This window comes from Artemia franciscana, unplaced genomic scaffold (assembly GCF_032884065.1).
Source record: "Artemia franciscana unplaced genomic scaffold, ASM3288406v1 PGA_scaffold_73, whole genome shotgun sequence".
Classification (NCBI taxonomy): domain Eukaryota; kingdom Metazoa; phylum Arthropoda; class Branchiopoda; order Anostraca; family Artemiidae; genus Artemia; species Artemia franciscana.
In genome coordinates this window covers 72367-85845 of record NW_027062708.1, presented here as the reverse complement: position 1 = coordinate 85845, position 13479 = coordinate 72367, and the positions used below count along the sequence as shown (strand labels likewise).

Genomic DNA, 13479 nt, shown 5'->3' with positions numbered 1-13479 from the left:
ATGGGCAAGGATGTATATTTTCTACTACACGAAGAGAAAGCTGAATTTGCTCTCAATAATCCTGAAATAGCCTAAAGTGTCCTGGTGTGTTATCATTCTTTTGAATTATCAGTAAGAAGGATGTGCCGGTGCCTTTTCAATCTTGTGAAAAATTAGCAAGAACGTATTGCTGATATTGCTGATTTGTATTGGTGAATGTATTGCAAGAATGTATTGGTGATATTGCTGTTTGTATTGGTGAATGTATTGCAAGAATGTATTGGTGATATCGCTGATTTTTATTCGTGGATGTGTTGCAAGAATGTATTGGTGATATTGCTGATTTGTATTGGTGAATGTATTGCAAGAATGTATTGGTGACATTGCTGATTTGTATTGGTGAATGTATTGCAAGAGTGTATTGGTGATATTGCTGATTTGTATTGGTGAATGTGTTGCAAGAATATATTGGTGATATTGCTGATTTGTATTGGTGAATATATTGCAAGAATGTATTGCTGATATTGCTGATTTGTATTCGTGAATGCATTGCAAGAATGTATTGCTGATATTGCTGATTTGTATTGGTGAATGTATTGCAAGATGTATTGGTGTATTGCTGATTTGTACTGGTGAATGTGTTGCAAGAATGTATTGGTGATATTGCTGATTTGTATTGGTGAATGTGTTGCAAGAATGTATTGGTGATATTGCTGATTTGTATTGGTGAATGTGTTACAAGAATGTATTGCTGATATTGCTGATTTGTATTGGTGAATGTATTGCAAGATGTATTGGTGTATTGCTGATTTGTTCTGGTGAATGTGTTGCAAGAATGTATTGGTGATATTGCTGATTTCTATTGGTGAATGTGTTGCAAGAATGTATTGGTGATATTGCTGATTTGTATTGGTGAATGTGTTACAAGAATGTATTGGTGATATTGCTGATTTGCATTGGTGAATGTGTTGCAAGAATGTATTGGTGATATTGCTGATTTGTATTGGTGAATGTGTTGGAAGAATGTATTGCTGTTAAAGCGCAACTGCAACTTTGCAACAGTCATTGCACAAGAAATGCAACTGAAACACATTTGAACTTATGAGTACTACGCGTCTGGAGAAACAAAAGGGCTTAAGTAAAACCTCAATTGACATCTCAGTAAAAGGTAATCGAAAGAAAACCTAAAGTGTGCCACTCTCTTTTTAAGTTTGTGAATCTTTGGTTTTTGAAGAATTATAAATTATTATGCTCACTGATAATACAACACTACCTAACAGGAGCTAAAAACGAAAATCTTAACATGCTTGATTTTTAATTATTAAAATTAAGATTTCGGTTCTAAAAATCTCTAAAGTAGAATTTTCTTTTGTTTTCAAATTGTTAGTTATTGATTCTAAAATAAATGGGAAAGAGTTAGCACACATATCATGAGCTGATTTTTGAAATCAAACGTAGATACAATTATCCAGGCAGTTACGAAACATCCAAAAATTAGGGAAAATTTTGAATTTTGGCGGGGGCGCTTGCTCGTAGATCCTTCTCTTTTGTGTAAATCCTGAGATGTATTGTAATAGTTTGGTGAAAGCAGTTCTTCATCTATAATTACGTTCAGCAATGTGTTTGTATATGTGTTTGTATAGATAGCGTTGGTTGCTTAATAATTAATATAAAAACTTTCTGGCAGCGGGAGCAGAAATTGATGTTACTTTGAATCTTTCTGGTGTTTCTAGATTACGCTGCATTATCATAAAGCTATAATAGAGGGATAATCATAAAGCTTATTCCCCTATTTTATAAACTTCCAATTCACAGACAGTAATCAAGGGGAGACGGGTTGAAGGATTAGCACCCCCTCCCCCCCCAAAAAAAATGTCATCTTGTACATCTTTTCTTTTACAACTTTAATAGCTATACTATAGTTATACTATAATAGTTATTTACATAGAAATGTGAAGCTTTTCTATCTTCTGGGTACCCTCCCCCCTTTATTTTGACTCCAGATCTTTATATTATATACTCCTTGCGATGGATTATTGAAACCTGTTGCGCAATTGTTGCAATGACTCGTTACAAAATGGTCTAAAAAATTGGTTAATACAATTTTTGTTTTTATATCTATCGTTTTTATCAGTTTTTTAAAGAAAAGTCGTGGACTGTCTATGATTGATTGTTAACTGTTCCAAAAACTTTGAGTATTACAAGTTATGTGGTTTTTATTTCTGTTGCTTTTTATTAGATTTCGGAAGAATTCTCATGGACGACTTATGATTGGTTACAGAATGATCTAAAAAATTCGTTTATACAGTTTTTTTTTAATTTCTTTTGTTTTTATTAGTTTTTGAGAAAAAATTCATGGACTACTTATGACTTGTTACGAAATGGTCTAAGAAATTGGTTAAAATGGTTTTATTTTTGTTTTATCCCTTTTGTTTTTATTAGTTTTTTAGAGAAAAGTCATGGACTGTTTATGATTAGTCGTATACTATTCTATTGTTAATAATTGAAACTATTGATTATTACAATTTATGTTTTTTTATATTTCTGCTGTTTTCTATTTGATTTTGAAAGAAAATCATGGACAGGTCGTTAATTGTCGCAATTTGATGTAAAACCTTGGTTATTACGAATTTTGTCGTTTTTATTTCCATTGTTTTAATTAGTACATGTTCCATGATTTTCAAAGTAAACTCAAGAACCTGTTATAATCGGTCTTAAAGCATTGGTTGTCACAAACCCTGTTGTTTTGATTTCTGTTGTTTTTATTAGATTTTGAAAGAAAACTCATGGACTGGTTATGATTGGTCCTATATCCTCGCGTGGATTGGGATAGGATTCGGTGTCCTCTCAACGATTACTTTCTCCATGTCCATATATCTTATCAAGAGGGATAATAGGAAAGAATTGACGGCTCATATAGCAGGAGGTAATTAATTACTTGTGAAAATATAGTTAGTGGCTTGAGAAATCATGTACACAGTTCAATACGAAGCTTAAAACTAGAAATTTGGAAGATCATGCAAAATACAATTTTGTCTCACTTTGCGTTATATAAAAGGTGTATATACTTTTTCTTTGTTATCTTTTGGTGCTTCTGCTCTGAGACCACACTGGCTACATGGTATTCGATGAAAAACGAAGAAAACAAGGACAAAAAGAAACGAAAATAACTAAAGAAAATATAAAAATAGAGAAAACAAAGAATAGAACATAAAGAAAATAAAGAAGGTAAAAAAAATAAAAAAAAAAATTCAGGGTAATTTTCATCCAGTGAAAGAGTTTTATCTCGCAATCTGACAAAAAAAAAATTAAACTGAAAAATAATGTTTGTTCTTCCATAGAATTGAAGTCTAAAACTGCTTTTACTATTTTTTTTCAGTAAAATTTTGAGAGGATCGAAAATTGCCGAAAAAGTATAATAGCATGTTTACAAATTCGCTGAATATTTTACGTCAAAACATGAGCGTGAATGCAAAACATGGATGCAAAGGTACATCCCCATCTAACGTTTAACAGGGAAATAAGCATTGAGCGATGATTTCGAAATTAGACTGGTCTTAAGGACCCTCCTCCCCCCCCATGTGAGGCAAATTTAAAGTTGAGATCTTGAAGTACCAAGGAGAGTAAAATAAGATCTAACTGTTTGAACTGATGATGTGGAAACTTGCACAATCTTAAAAATCTTGAAAAAAATTTAGTTATCCGAAATACAATTTAGCAGAAAAGAACTCCATATTCAGTCAAGCAAAATTTGGTAGTAGTGTGCATCAAATTAAAAAAAGGATGAAAAATAAGGAAAAACTAAAAATGTTTCACCGAAGAGCTTGAGAAGATGTAGCTTTTTTTGAAGGTGTAGTTGTTTTTGGAAATCCACATACTGTCAAATTTTAATTTATACTGAGGAAAATTATTGCGTGTTTTCATGGTTAAACATGGTAAAAATGACAAAAATGTAGTACTACCCTAATCACTTGGTAATTTTGAAAAAACTAAAAGAAAAACCTTAAAAAATTGTGCCTTTCAGACAGGGATAAACCTAACATGGATGCAGGGTGGTAGTGGTAAAAAATATTTTTTAGGGTGTTCAAGATACTTTAAGGTACACTCTTTCCATATTTGACCCCCTCCCTATCCTCTTAACCTCCCTTTATCATTGATGATGGGACCTATTTGAACATGAGACTTTTGCGGAATTTTACCATGCTTAAAAAAATAACAATGTCGTTTGATTGGTTTGTATGCTCTACAAAAGTCATGAAATAGGTGTATTTTTATGTATATGAAAATAGGTGGAACCTAGTGGAAACAGTAATGGGTATTTTAGAGAAGCTGTAACGTCTACATAATATTAGTATTGCAGATGGGCCAAGAAAATAATCATTAGCTATAATATCTAAACCGGAATTCTTTGTGATTATAGGAGTATCGTGAAAAAACCTTAAACGACAGAAAAAGTATGTTAATTAAGGATTTCAGTGGAGCTGTCAACCACATTTACATGCGTTCAGAACTGCAATTGGATCAAGAAAATTAGCCACGAGTTTTAATTTTGATTGCTCTTCACAATATTGCTTAATAGCTATAAAAGGAAAACAGAGTTGCTGCTTCCCTAATATCCTAAGAAAATGCCTTTATTTGTCTCTATCTTTGTCTCTCTTTGAATATCTTTGCTTAGCTCTCTTTTCAAAATCTTTAAACTATTGAGAGGTTTAAATTTTTATTTAAGAGAAAATAGTTAATATTTACTACAAAAAGTCATTCACAATATCTATTAAAATCGAATTTACTTTTTATGCCGAATAATGAAAATAAAAAAAATACAGTTAAAAAGAAATAAACAAAGAACAAAAAAAATCTTAAAAAGCTCATTTTAGGTTTTCCAAATTTAATTTGAAAATTATAGCCTTTCAACAGTTTAAAAATATTGGAAAGACAGAAAAATTTCTTCTTTTCAATTGTTGCAATAAAATTTTATTAATTTTTTTAGCTAAATAAGAAACTATAAATAAAAGAAAACAATCAAAGGAACATAGAAAAAATGTGCCGAAAAATAGCAGACAACATTAAAAAAAAAAAGCTCAGCTCGATATTGCGTACCTTGTTAAGGCAGCTTAAAATAAATTTTGTCAGCAATTTTTGATCTGTTTATGTGAGATACGCAGTAAATATGATTCATAGTAATTTATCTAGTAATGGAAAATGACTTGACAAAAATTTTCCCTTTCTAGTAGATAATATCATATAAATATCTAAAGATGTCTCAGAAGTCACCAATTGATAAACTAGAAGTGATTCAACCAATAAATCCACGGAAAAGCAAACTGAAAACCAAAAAACGGACAATTTTTCAGTTTTTGGAAATTTGAAAGTTGCTTGATCACATTTTATTAAAATTCTGTTGCTTTTACTGAACTAACTACATGGTTTCAAGAGTTGCAAAAATGAATGTCTAACCCCAAGCACCAAGTGACACTGATAAGAGAGTGAAATAAAGTTCATCTCTAGGAAACAAAAACAGCCAACGCCATCTAGTAATACCTTGGGAACTGTTAAATTAATCATATCCTTTATAAAAATGCTAGTCATGTTTTTTTTTATCTCTTTTTTACTTGTGCTTTTGTATTGTGTTGAAAAAAGGAATCACTTTTCGAATAGGACGCAGCAGATGAAACTATTTTTTAAAGATAGGGTATGTTCGGATATGTGTTTCCAAAGTCCGAAAATTCTAAGGAGTTTGCAAATATTCCCGAAAGGAAATTGGATACTTTAAAATCTTTCAAAAAATTAAGTTTGTAAATGCACGAACTTTACAATAACGTTAATACGAAATACAAATTATTAACTTTCTTTAGCTTTTACTTTTTGACATTTAACGTTAACTTTTGTCAAGATTTCAGATGACCAAATTTTCCTTTGGAGACTTTTGGGGGGAATCCTACTCAGCTTGGAAATAGTGGAAACGTCTATTTCAGCCTACCTTTAAAAATTATTTAATAAAAAAAATAATTACAAACTTATTTTAAAGATGAATTTGGTTTTGGATGGAAATAGATCAAAATTTAATCTAAATTTTGGTAAATAAACCTAAGCTTCTTGTGAATTTTTGTGGTTCCGTTGGGTAATGCGTTGGGTAGCATTGGTTGTTCCTAATTCATATCAAATTCATGTTAAAATACTTGAATGTAAACCCAGTTTTAATCTCTATCAAACCCAGTGATTGCTTTCTTATCAGTTTTGTATTAGGCCTGATTTTTGCTGCAAAGATCTTACTTCATTGTGCTCAGTTTCTTTTTTGCCTAGTTTTAAAACCTAGGCTCACTGATCTTAGTCAAACTTATTTCAATTAGAATTTGTTGGGACAATAGGACAGTAAATAAAGGACTTCGAGGATGTTTCCATAAATGTCGTTTGACCGCTGATCTAACCAGAACGACATTTGGTTTTCCGAAAAAATCACTCTTAGAAGCAGTGTTCCATTATTCCTAAATTTTTCAGGGTGTCCTCAAATTTCTACGGAAGAAAAAGGGGGTTTCCAGAATATCCCAAAAATTATAGTTTGAGATTTAACAAACTTTAGTATGACATATAAATCCTTAATTTTCGTTGTATTACCAAGGAGATCAAAATAAAAACGTTTTTTCCCCTAATTTTAGGTGAAAAATTCCTCAAATTTCTACGGAATGAAAAGGTTTCCTGAATCTCCCCAAAAATTATAGTTTGTGGTTTAACAAACTTTAGTATGAAATATAAATCGTTCGTTTTCGTTCTATTACCATGGAAATCAAAATAAAAAAGTTTTTGCCCCTAATTTTAGATTTGTTCATGCCTGGTTTTCTTTAGTTGTTTCAAAATTATAAAGTCTTCAGGCCAATATCAAACTCTCGTTATTGTTGCTACCTTGAAACCTAAAATAAATAAGAAAAACTAGTTGGTTAAATTTGACAACACTTTTCGTATGTTAAAATTCAAGTCCTAACATTTTGCTTATTCCCAAATACAGCTACACCCTCTACACCTTCATAAGCTGTTCAAGGCCATATGTTTTTTGCTTATTTTCCACACATGTTTCTTTTTTCAAATTGTGCACCCCCTGTAGTAAATATTCCATATGGAAGTGTTTTCCACTGTACATTGAATTCCCAATTTGTGCTAAACATATATTCAGTTACGTATGTTTCCACTTGAAAAGTCAAACAAACATATTTCAATTTAATTCTATATTTAACCATCCTAGCTATTGCAGAGTCAATTCTTTGGGAGATTTTGGAGACCCCAATGTTCCTTTGGGAGAACCTAAAAAATGTGAGACTAGTGGAAGTACTACTTAAAAATACGACCCAAGTCCTTGGATTTTCTTAAAAAACCCATTCTCTGTCAGAACATGTAAGGTCTCAGCAGATTGACTAGCCAAAATCAGGCCTATTCTTTGGTTTAATCCTGATTGTTGTGTTCATACTAACCACTAATATTCTAATCACAGATGCTTCAACATGCTAGCCATTATGATTACGACTGGTCTTATATGATTGCATGGATTGGTGTTGGATGGGCTTTAATGGCCTCTATTTTATTCAGTGGCGCGGCCATCTGCTTACGTAATGAAAGAGAAAAAGAGGAAGCACTAAATATGCAGTACCTAATGCCAGGTATGTGCAATTAATCTTTAAACTGGTCATAGCGACAATAATAAGTTTTTATTGTAAGCCGAATAAGGCCATACATAAGCGTACTCTGTTCCACAAATCACAATATTTTAGCTTAAAAAATAATCCTGTTGCTCCTTCAAAATACTGGTCGTATTGGTTAAGACTATGTACTGGTCATCAAATTCGGAATGAGATAACTAATAAAAACAATTTAATAGTCGAGAGCAAGAAGGTGCAAAGGTTTTCTTATTTTTTTTGGGGGGGGGATTTCTAATGGGGGGGGGGGATAATAAAAATAAAACAATTTCAATTGATAATTTGAATGCATGAAAATTTATGAAAATTTTCTGAGGGACTGGGCCCTAAGACCCACTGTATGCCAAAACGGCCTGTTGGACGGTAGACATAAAAAAAAGAAAAAATCGTAGCGTATACTCTTTTGTGAGAACTAGATAAAAGAATTGGCCGCTTCCACAAAACACAAAATTGAAGTTCCCTTAGCCCACCCTCCTCTCCCACAAAAGACAATATTATAATTATCCTTAATCCCTCTTCCCAACCAAAAACAATGAAAGTTTTGACATGAACGCCCCTCCCCCATCACGAGAAGAAACTGAATATGCATACCAAACTGCGCAAGAATTTCGTCACCTTTTAAATCAACCTGCCAAAATTGTAAGCTGTTCGACTTATGAGGAATATTCGCTTGCCTTAAGGATTCAACTGTAAAAGCATATTCTCTGCTGTTATGATTGGAACGCAAGTGATCATAAATGGAAAAGTACTCCAGATGAATATTGGCTTCAGTTATCCGCTGTTGAACTTCACATAAGTGTCCCGGACACTTACCAATTATACAATGTAAGAAAATTGTAAATTGTAATTTCCAGTCTAATACAGGATAGCTACTGTTTATTAAGAAAAGAGTTTCCCGTATTTTTTATTCATTTTTCCCACATGATACCCCATTTTTTTAATCAATGGGAATTGAAGTTTTAAAATTGAAATTTAAAAATAAAGACATATGAACTTTTTAACTAATTCCAACCAAATAAACAATTTCAGATTTCTAAGTGCTTTCACAGCAATTCAGTCATTTAAAATGGGACTGAAAACCTATATATGCCCATTATTTATGGCATATTTGTTTATAAATATATATATATATATATATATATATATATATATATATATATATATATATATATATATATATATATATATATATACATATATATATATATATACATATATATATATATATATATATATATATATATATATATATATATATATATATATATATATATATATATATATATATATATATATATATATATATATATATATATATATATATATATATATACATATATATATATATACATACGCCTAAAACCAGTATCAAATCACCCTAGGCCTATTTCTATTGACGTCCTAATCAGTAGCCTATGGCCAATTTGGGTGGGGGGAGGTGTAATGTTTCCTTTTTGGTATTTTTTTATTTTAAATAACTGAGAAACAGCCTTACCCTGCCCATTAGTTTCCATGAATTGATGCCACTGGTCATGGCGTGATTGGAATAACCCCAGGGATGTTATATTGCAGTACTTGAAATTGACCAGAGGGCAAACAAATACAAAAACGCGTTCCGGGTTGGGCATGATTATAGATTTGGCATAAGCAATTTTTACATCACAAGCACTATTTTCTTACTTTTTTAAAAGTGAAAAAGGTGGATATAAAACATGTCGGATGAATCTCAAGCTTATAAGTCTCTTTAGAGCCAAATGAGATCTAGGAAAACGGACTGGGTTTCGGATTTTGCTGGATTATAGATATCGCAGAAAAAATTTTGATATCGGATACTTAATTTTTTTTACTATTCTCAAGAGTAGAAAAGGCTGATTTAAAATATTTTAGGAAAATCTGAAGCTTATAAGTCTCTTTAGAGCCAAATAAGATATAGGAAAACGGACTGGGTTTCGGGTTTTGCTGGATTATAGATATCACAGAAAAGATATCGAATACTTAATTTTTTCTACTATTTTTAAGAGTAGAAAAGGCTGGTTTAAAATATTTTAAGAAAATCTGAAGCTTATAAGTCTCTTTGAAACCAAATAAAGTTGGGGAAAATGGACTGAAGCGGTCATTTAAGCGTACTGAGTTCAGGGGGTGGGGGAGGATCAATTCACCAAAATGAAAGGGAGGGGTTATTTTCTATTTCTTCTATTTTTTTATTTTTTTTTGAAAGGTACTTTTCAACATATAGGGGGAGGGGCACAATTTGTTTTCTTTGGCTTTTTCTAAGACGATACCAAGAGAAGGTATTTTTCAAATCTACAATGGGTAATTGTCCCCGCCCTTCGATTGGTACTAATGACTATGCTTAGGACTAAATGCTATAAATATCAGTTTTGCAAGATATTTTCCACACTCTCTTTGGAATTGCTGCTGCTGAAGTGATGAAAATGGTAAGCTACAATAAGCTACACTCTCAGATTGTTGTATTGAATCAGATTGTTATAATATTTTATTGAATGGGGCCAGATTGTTTTATTGAATCAACCAGGAAAGTCGACCTGTTTAAATGAGTAGGCTTACTACTGACCAATTTCGAAAGGAGATACAAAATCTATAAAGGAAGAAGAAAACAAAAACAAAAAATAATAAAAAAATAATATTTTTAACAAAAAATATTTAATGTCAATTTTTAAGCACTAATTATCATGCAAAGGATTCATGGTCAAATTAGTTCATATTGGGATTGGGAAAGGAACAAGATTGGGAAAAAGATGTAAAAAATTTAGAGTTCTGTTATTCTGTCATTGTTATTCTATGTGGACAAATATTCCCTTTTTGTGAATTGTACCCCTTTTAAATTTGATTAGTTTTAGGCATTTAGTCAAAGACCTTACTAGTGGACATTTTTAAACCGGGTGTACGACACAGTTTACTACTTTTGATCACTTTCGCTATGTGATTCAAAAAATGGTTTGTGAATTTGGTTTCTCAAATTAGATTTATAGCATACATTTTAAAAATGAGTATGTTCTGCTTAAACTGATAGCATACATATCCAACATTCTTGAACTAATTATGTTCCACTTAAACTGAGTAGTTCAGTTCGTTTATTAATTTCTTTTTTTTAAGATACAGAAAAGTTTCAGACTGTACCACAAAATATTTTATGTTCCTCTTCTTAATCTTAGATTGAGCAAAAAATTAATCTTAATATCAAATTTTTTGCCACTTCTATAATAGGCTATCACCATTTTTTTTTTTACTGCTTGTCAACTTAAATAGTAATTTTTTTTTTACTTTGTTTTCCATCTTTTAGATTAATAGCTGCCATTTCCCTTTTCGCACAGGTACGGCAAAATAATTTTCCTACACCAGCACTAGTTTGAATTTTAGTTCAAACTGTAAATTTGACAAAATTCTTGCTTATTTTAAGCGCTGAGTTTTCAAAAATAAATCCAAAAATTACGCCTATTTCAGTACTTCCACTTTGTTCCTACCAGATTTCCGACCGGTCTGTTTGAAAAGTCAGAAAAATTCCGACACCCAACTCAAGAAAATCTGATATTTTTTCTAACACCACACTGGTCCAAAATCCGACAAATTTCCGACTCCAACCTTAGAAAATTTGACAATATTCCGTCGCATAGCAATCTTTTTTTTTCACGAGACAATATTTTACATTGTCTGTCCTACGGCTCTTGCTCCATCAATGGTAACATATATCTTTACTATTCAAAAAATAAAAATAATCGCACCTTATTAGGACTCACCTTTATTCATTTTCATCTCATATATTTTAAAAAATTCATATAAAATCCTTTTTTCCTCAAATACAAAACAAACTTTCATCATTTTTTTTAACTGCACTTTTATAACTACACCGAACGCACTCATCGTGTTGCCTTTTACAATTTATGAGTAGTTTTAAGAGGGGAGTATTGACTTCTAAATCATAGGACACATATCTCTTTCTTTTCGTGCCAAACTCAACCTGCATAATTGAAGTAAGAGTCACACTTTTGTGTGATCTGTTTCAACATCTTTCAAGATTGAAAAGAACCGCTCCACAACAGCGTTATAAAATACTAGCTGTTGGGGTGGCGCTTCGCGCCACCCCAACACCTAGTTGTTGGGGCGCTTCGCGCCCCCCAAGCCCCCCCGCGCGCGTAAGTCGTTACGCGCCATATTAGTTACGCGCCATTGTAGTTGTGTCCCTGTGTCCCACCTGTGAATATAGATAGATTTATATATGTGTTTCAAACTACGTAAAAATTGCGAATATACAACATTCTTGGCTTTCCCATTGTCTGTGCATATACAAAGCCGTATGTACTAATAATGACGTCAAATGCAAACGCTCTTTTTACAAACAAACAAACATGCATACACACAACTCGTTTTTATATAGATAGATAGATAGATAGATACAATACAAATTAACTGCGTAAAACTTGCGAATATACAACATTCTTCGCTGTCCAATTGTCGCTGCATATAAATAGATTGTCAGGTTTACCGACCCTCGAACATGCAACGTACAATTGTCCATGGGAAAAACAATCAGTATTAAGATCTATACCACATTTTTGTAATGATTGACCTTGAGCTTTGTTAATGGTGATTGCAAATGCTAATCGAATTGGGAATTGCAATCTTTTAAATTGAAAAGCCAGATCCGTTGGAATCATGGGAATGCGAGGAATAAGAACAGCCTCACCCTCAAAAGGTCCTGTCAAGATTGTGGCCTCTATTAGGTTTTCCATTGTTTTTTTTTTTACGGCAAGTCGCGTGCCATTGCAAAGCTTTGGTGGGTTGATATTTCTTAAAAGTATTATTGGTACGCCTATTTTTAGTTGTAGCACGTGTGGTGGAAACCCTGAAGGATCTATGGAATTTAAAAATTCAGATGGATAATTAACCGCTTCATTTGGTTCCAAAACTGTGTCGACTGACTTGTAAAGGACTGCCTGGTCTCGAATCTTGGTCAAAACAATATTGTTGATTTCGTGGACGTCTATATTTTTGGGTGCGAGAATCGCTCTTTCACTTAGCCATTTATTATTTTTAAATTTTTTTAGAATATTCGGAAATACTTTTTCAATCAATTCATTTTTGGACGTCACTAAATTACAGAAATCAGCAGGTAGTTGTATACGTCCTGAAATTGAGTCTACTGGGAGCTTTCCGTTTCCAATTGCAAACAATTGATCTGAAAATGTTTGACCAGAGTCATCGTTTTGCAATCGGACACGCATATTTGTAGTTAATTTTAATATTTTTACGTGTGCCCATAAATTAGAATTTTTCAGGCAAGCATTCATTTCGTCTGCAGGAGTTAAACTACGTAAAAATTGCGAATATACAACATTCTTGGCTTTCCCATTGTCTGTGCATATACAAAGCCGTATGTACTAATAATGACGTCATATGCAAACGCTCTTTTTACAAACTAACAAACATGCATACACACAACTCGTTTTTATATAGATAGATAGATAGATAGATACAATACAAATTAACTGCGTAAAACTTGCGAATATACAACATTCTTCGCTGTCCAATTGTCGCTGCATATAAATAGATTGTCAGGTTTACCGACCCTTGAACATGCAACGTACAATTGTCCATGGGAAAAACAATCAGTATTAAGATCTATACCACATTTTTCTAATGATTGACCTTGAGCTTTGTTAATGGTGTTTGCAAATGCTAATCGAATTGGGAATTGCAATCTTTTAAATTGAAAAGGCAGATCCGTTGGAATCATGGGAATGCGAGGAATAAGAACAGCCTCACCCTCAAAACGCCCTGTCAAGATTGTGGCCTCTAT

The 13479-nt window shown here is 32.3% G+C and overlaps 2 protein-coding genes across 5 annotated transcripts in view; one reads left to right on the top strand and one right to left on the bottom strand.

Moving 5' to 3' along the window:
* Positions 1–13479, bottom strand: part of LOC136042157 (uncharacterized) — a 276004-nt gene that overhangs the window by 243951 nt on the left and 18574 nt on the right. The gene's annotated exons all lie outside the window — the stretch shown is intronic.
* Positions 1–13479, top strand: part of LOC136042158 (uncharacterized) — a 72246-nt gene that overhangs the window by 50610 nt on the left and 8157 nt on the right. The window contains exon 6 of one of the 3 annotated variants that reach the window (XM_065727084.1): positions 2749–2905. The exons of 1 other annotated variant lie outside the window; for it this stretch is intronic. In XM_065727084.1, the coding sequence (XP_065583156.1) occupies positions 2749–2905 (157 nt within the window). Of the gene's footprint in view, positions 1–2748; positions 2906–7459; positions 7626–13479 lie in introns of all 3 variants that reach the window. One more of the 3 variants, XM_065727083.1, reaches the window with a different exon arrangement.